This window comes from Microtus ochrogaster, linkage group LG1 (genome assembly GCF_000317375.1).
Source record: "Microtus ochrogaster isolate Prairie Vole_2 linkage group LG1, MicOch1.0, whole genome shotgun sequence".
NCBI classification, from domain to species: Eukaryota; Metazoa; Chordata; class Mammalia; order Rodentia; family Cricetidae; genus Microtus; species Microtus ochrogaster.
The window spans coordinates 8855005-8861748 of record NC_022027.1 but is presented as its reverse complement, the minus strand read 5'-3'; the positions used below and the strand labels follow the sequence as shown (position 1 = coordinate 8861748).

General features: G+C 45.3%; 1 protein-coding gene across 1 annotated transcript in view; it reads right to left on the bottom strand.

Moving 5' to 3' along the window:
* The window catches only part of Abca13 (ATP binding cassette subfamily A member 13), a 397315-nt gene extending 393289 nt beyond the window's left edge, over positions 1 to 4026 (bottom strand). Inside the window, exon 1 of the mRNA XM_013350751.1 lies at positions 3958 to 4026. Coding sequence (XP_013206205.1) covers positions 3958 to 4026 — 69 coding nt within the window. The remainder of the gene's footprint in view (positions 1 to 3957) is intronic.
* Positions 4027 to 6744: the final 2718 nt, after the last annotated feature.

The window sequence follows — 6744 nt, the reverse complement described above, 5'->3', positions numbered from 1 at the left end:
AAGGAGGACAAAAAAACTAAGGTTCCACTATCCCCTCAACAGCATGCCTGCAATGACCTAATAACCTTCACTAGGCTCCAGCGCTTAGAGTTGCCATGATTCCATCCATAGCATCGTCCTGCAGACCAAGCTTCTCCCTCGGGAGACTTTCCAGATCAATCTATCCAGGTATACCACACGATACTTTGATCCCCTTACCACTCGTCAAAGTCTTCAGCAAGGCTGTCCAAACTCAAACAGCTGTGTTAGCTTTCACTACCCAATAAATGCTCAGGATCCCCTCCAGTGGGGGCGAAAGGAGAGAGGTGAGCATTCACCATTGAGAACAGGAATCGAGACGCATGAGATTTGACAACAGTGATCCCAAGAAAGATCGAGGGTCAGATTGGGCAATGGTGTCGTACATAGTAAACATACATAGAGTGGCTCAGCCACTCTAGACCACATCAAAGCAGAGGAGATTTAAAAACATTTTAAAAAGATAGAATTATGACACTACCAAAAAAGCAACACTTGGTGAATTAGTTACTATCTTACTGCCGTGACAAAATATCTTTAATTTAAGAAAGCATTTATTTTGGCTTACAGTTGGGGAATATAGTGCACAGTGGCCAGGAAGGAAAAGTAGGATCGGGAGGCAGCTGGTCGCATTGCAGCCATGTCAGGAAGCAGAGAGTGACGGATGCTTGTACCCATTTCTCATGTTCTCCTTCCTCTTCAGTCCACAACCCCAGTCCACTGAGCCACACATTTAGGATGAGACTTCCCACTTCAGTGATCTTAATCTAGATAACCTCTCACGGATATGTCGAGAAATATGTTTCCATGGTAACTCTAAATCCCACTAAATTGACAGTCATGATTAACCATCACGCATGGCTCCAGTATTCTTATTTCCTTTTTGAAGTCATAAGTAATGATTTTGGTTGCTGTATAGTTAGGACAAATCAAAAACAAATACATAAATTCATGTATAAGCCCCTAGCTCATAGTTCCTGGTTATAATAATGTTGATGAGCTTGGTCAGAATCTATCTGCAGACACTCCTGAGGACAGCAAGCACTTCCATCAACCTGCCAGGTCCAGGAAACCTGCTCTAGGAAGCTAATTTAAAAAAAGAAAAAGACCACTTCAATGACTATGTACCTGGGATTGAACAGATGAATGGATTGCTCAGTTAGTAAATTGCTTCCTGTGAAAACATCAAAACCTGGGTCTGGATCGACACAGCAAAGGGGGAAAAGGCTGGTATGGTGGCTTACACCTGGAACTCTAACACAGGAAGGTGGGGACAGAATTTCTAGAACTCAATAGCCAGATAGTCATACTGCATCAGTGAGTCCCAGATGTGAGACCCTGTGTCAAAAACTAAGGTGGGGAGCCATTGAAAGACACTAATGTCAATATCACACACACACACACACACACACAAACACACATGCACACACAGATACCATGTGAATACAAACAAACACATACACCACACATGCAAAAAATGTGTCTTCATGGACTAGATGCATTGTCAAATAAGTTACGTGCATCTGATGATGAATTATCATGCAATAAAGCCATTAGATAGGAAGACCATGCATCAACTTGTAAAATGTTAGGCTTCAATGGTTAATGAGAAAAGGGAAGTCTATGACATTAACAATCAAAGTATGTGTATTATATATGTCAAGAAAGCAAGTGCATGAATCATCATAATGGAATTTAAAATTGTCTCCTTGTTCTTATAATAATGCCTATGCAATAAATAAAAACTCAAGAGTAATAAAATGAGTGCTGTTAATGTAAATATAAAATTAGACGTCTCATAAACGGTTACCAAAAGCAGAATCTTAGTCATCTATAAGGATAAGTATTATCTATCCATTATCTTGTTCTTAATTTTTCTCTGATATATCCATTACAAAATGCTCTTTAAAGGAAGAATATGAACTGGATAGATAACTCAGTCATTAAAAGTGTTTACTGCTCCTCCAGAAAACCCAGTTTCAGTTCCAGAACCCACAAAGGTTGCTCACAGCTGCCTGTAATGTCAACTCCAGGGGACTGATCCCTTCCTCAGACCCACATTCATGTGTACATAGTCACAGACTGACACACAGACTATAAAAGTAAGATAGTCCAGTGTGGTGGCACCTTTAATACCAGCACTTGGGAGGCAGTGGATCTCTGTGAGTTCGATGCCAGCCTGGTCTACATAGTGAGTTCCAGGAAAGTCAGGGCTATGTAGAAAGACCAAAAATCGAAACAAACAAAGAAAAACAAAAAGAAAATGACCTTAAATTTTAAATAAAGGATTTCTAATCATAAAATAACCAAGTGAAGAGGTTTTTAAGTACATGTAAAATAGACGAGCTTCTTTTCTCATATAAATAATGCCAAGTTTTTAGTCACAGAATAAACATTTGGGACTGTTTCTTCACTCAGTCAGATTGGTTGTCCCCATCTGTGACAACACTCTATGTCCATAATGTAAAAAAAAGAAAAAACAGAATTTACAGATCATCATTGGAGAACAGGAAAACTAGGTCAGTTAAAAGACATTCACCCAGAGGGGCCTGTCCTCAATATTTCCACTGGAATTGATTAAGAGATGTGAAACACGCTGCCATCCTATTGCCTCCAAGGTTCTGATCTGACCCGTGTCTGGTCCAGCAAGCTGGAAGCTCGACTCCCCTCTCTTCCTCACAGAGCCCAAGCTCATGTCCTAGATGACTAAAGTTCTCGTTTCTCTCATACCGTGCTATGGTAAGAATTACCCTCACTCGCCTGAGAGGCCCTGCCAAGAGCATATCACAAACACTAACCATTCTGGCCATTTCCCAGTGAGAAAATCAACTAAGACACTGTGTCAGTCAACTAGTAAAAGTCAGAGCCCACTCAGGAAGCAGTGCCATCTACCACTAAGCAAGGGAGTCTGGGTACCGCCCATCCCTCCATCACTGGGCTATTGAAGTTAATGAAATCACACACACAAAAGGAAAAAAAAAAAAAACATGTGTTCAGGGGAAGGCACTTCCTCTAGAACACCATTTGGTGGGAAGACAGGTGTAGATCCCGCAGTGTATATGTTAATAAAACCCACTGTTCATCAAAGGAACACCATATTGGCAGAGAATAACACACTCACAGTTCATCAGGAGCCTGTGTCTCACCTGCTCATCTCTGATGTGCATCTTTGGTGCACAAACGTTTTGTACAATCAAATTCTCAAATAGATTCTTCTGATCCTCATGTCTCAGAGGCAGAGAAACCCTCCTTTAAACACTTGCTTTAGCATGAGAAGAGCTGGGAGGAGGCTCTCCTGGAGGAGTGGGCCAAATGAAATTCAGGCATGTCCACTGCTGAATGGGGTATCTCTAGTGCTGAGGCTTCCCCAGCAGCAGGGATAAAAGACGGCTCATTGTAACCACACGTCATTAAAATACACACTTAAGGGATTGTTTAAAGCTGAGATATTAGCACAGGCTTGGTTTGCACAACTCCAATCTGCTCAGGAAAGCCCAGCTGCTGCAAACTGAACCCAGTTCTGAGAAAAAGATGTGAATTAACGCTAAGATACGACATCATAGACTGCCACTGAGGACTGTATGATGTGGAGCCCATTTATGTTCTTAGTCCTCGGCCTTTAGACTCAGCATCAGCATCCGTAATAATATGTTTATGCATTAAACATTTCTGATGCCTTGTTCCTTAAGCAACTTAGTTTTTATAACACACGTCCCAAATGCCAGTTCTTCAAGCTCCACTAGTCACTTTACTTCTAAATTAGCCTTTTTCGTGGGCGTTCAGCAATGTGGTCCACAGATAGGTTTTAATGAAAAGTAACCCTGCACTCTGGGTCCCCCGTGGCTGCGGCACCTTCCGAGAAGCCGGTTAGACCAGACCAGAGCCTGAACTCTAACTAGCCCTCCCTCCCAAAGCCCCCCAGAAAGCCAGGACACTTACTGGGTGCCGCAGTCTGCAAAGCCAGTTCTTCCAGAACAGGGCTTGGAACTGGCGCCCAGCGTGCCCCATGCCCGCAGCTCCCTGCTCAGTTCGGGAAGTCAGCAAGCAGGGTCACGGCTTATATCCTCCAGCCTTCAGCAGAGGCTTGTGGCCTATTAGCCAATTCTAACAAAAGTGAGTGATGCAAGAGAGATTACTGGTGACTTGAATAAGGCAGGCATCAAATGTCTCCTGGTGTTCTGCCTCTGCTGAGAAATCTTATCTCTTCACTAGTTGTGTGACATAGGGGAGGGCTGGGCTCCAAGAGGCTGCCCTAGGGGCCCTTCCTGGATACAAACAAGGAGCATGCCCAGCATGTCTCAGACTCCACACACGTGCCGGGGAGGCAAGGGCCACGTTTTCCACTGACCTCCCTTTCTCCTGATGTAAGTGGTTGAACGCTGCTGTGTTCCTCTTTCCTAAACTGTCAGGTGTCACGTTAATTTGCCAAGATATCTACCTTCGGGGAGTCCCGCAGCAGACACTTGGGAAAGAGAAAGGTCTGGGGTCCAGCTGTTGTTCGTTTTGTCACCGTACCACTACTGCACACTCTGCCCTCAGTCCCCATCCACCAAGAGAGCAAGGATGCAATTTTCAGAGCTCAAAGAACAAGCTGCTCGCAAGAGGCATACAAGCATAGCAGAACACAGTAAGCCTAGGGTTACTCCTGAGGGACCTATGATCCCTGCCCTTCTGGTGTCTCTCCCCCATCTCCCTCTCCCCCATCCCTGTTTCCCCTCCCTCATCTCTGTCCTCCTCCCCCACTCTGTGTACATGTGCCTTTAGAGATGAGAAGTCCACCATGAATGACTCACTCTCAGGAGTGCCATCCACCTTACTCTTGTGACAAGGCCTTCCATTAGCCTAGAGTTCATGCGTTATTGCTAGACCCACTAGCTAGTAAGCCTCTAGGTTCCGCCTATCACTGCCTCCCCAGTGCTGGAATTGTCAGCTTGTGCTACAATCCCCAGTTTTGTACGTGGGTCCATGAACTTGAATTCAGCTCCTCGTGCTTGTATGGCAAAGGCTTTTTTAACCTGTGCTTCTTTAACCAGCTGGCTGGGAGCCAACTGATTGCTCCATTGTCGCAAAGGCCAGGTCCTCCTGGGTTCCTGTGGCCCCATCTGTGGCCGGGACATCAGGCAACACACTATTGTGGTCTTCCATTTCATAAAGCAATTTTCACAAGCTCTGCCTAGTCTATAGCTTTCTCGCAACAGGAAACAAGGACACAGGTGTCAGCAAAGGAACTAGCCTATCATTTAAAAATATTAATCTCATTTCGATATCTGTCCCATAAGTCACAGAAGGTGATCTAAAGCCTGTTACGTAGCACAGCTCAGCCTGGCTCATGCTAAGTGGATTCCCCTGACCCCTCAGTGCATCTTTCCTTGACCTTTTCTCTCCAGTGGCCTGCAGAGTTCTTCAAGCATTGTGCCTGTGATTCCCTTTGCAGACAACACTTAGACCTGTGCACATCACAGGTGGCTGCCATGTTTGCTTTTCTCTTTCTTTCTTTCTTTCTTTCTTTCTTTCTTTCTTTCTTTCTTTCTCTCTTTCTTTCTTTGTTTCTTCCTTTTTTCTTTTTTTCTTTCTTTCTCTCTCTCTTTCTTTCTTTGTTCCTTCCTTCCTTTCTTTTTTTCTTCCTTCCTTCCTTCCTTCCTTCCTTCCTTCCTTCCTTCCTTCCTTTCTTTCTTTTCCATTTAATATAAGGGAAAGCCCAGGCCATGAGACTTACCAATTTTGCCTTCACAGCAGGCGGTTCCTACTCCCCTGCACCAGTGTTATGCCAGGGTACACACCATGTTTCCCTGAGAGAGTTCATGAAAGATACTGCTAGACTTCTCGGAGAAACACAGAAAGTATCTGGTTGGCAAATTACTTCGTTTATTGCTTACAGGGTGGGGAAAGCCTCAGAGTCCAAGTGAGGCAGCAAGTAAGAGGCACCAGAGAGCCAATGGTGCAGCCCTGGGGTCCAGAGCCAAGAAGCTCAAGAACCAGGGAGATGCTGGTATGGCGGCTCGCACTGTAATCTTAGTAGGTGAGTGAATGGAACAGGAAGATGGCTGTGATGTCCAGAACAGTCTGAGCTACAGAGTAAGTCCCAGTCTCAAAAAACAAACACAAAAAGGTGGAGGAGGAGCAGAAAGAGGAGGAGCATGGTTGAGAGCAGAAAAAAAAGCAGCAGGAGAAACAGAGAGGAAGGGAAGCAGAGGGAGAAGTAGCAGAGGGAGGAGGAAGACCATTGGGAGGAGGAATAGAGAAAGAAGGAGAAGCAGAGGGAGGAGAAGCAGTGTGAGAAGCAGAGGAGGGAGGAGGAACAGAGGGGGGAAGAAACAGAGGGAGGAGGAGCATAAGGAGTAGGAATAGAGGAAGAAGAGGGAGGAGGAGCAGAGGGAGGGGAAACAGAGGAGAGGAGGAAGAACAGTAGGAAGAGCAGAGGGAGGAAAAGGAGAGGGAGGAGGAGGAGCAGAGAGAGGAGGAGCAGAGGGGAGGAGGAGGAACAGTAGGGGGAGCCGAGGGAGGAAAAGGGGAGGAAGGAGAAGAAGCAGAGGGAGGAAGAGCAAAGGGAGGAGAAACAGAGGGAAGAGGAGAAGAGGAACAGAAGGAGGAGGAGCAGAGGGGAGGAGGAAGAGTGGAGGGAGGAGGAGCAGAGAGAGGAGGAGTAAACCCAGAGCTGATGTTTCTATCCACATCTAATGTCCATAAAAAGCTGATGTCTTGGCTTAAAGATCATCAGATAAGCAG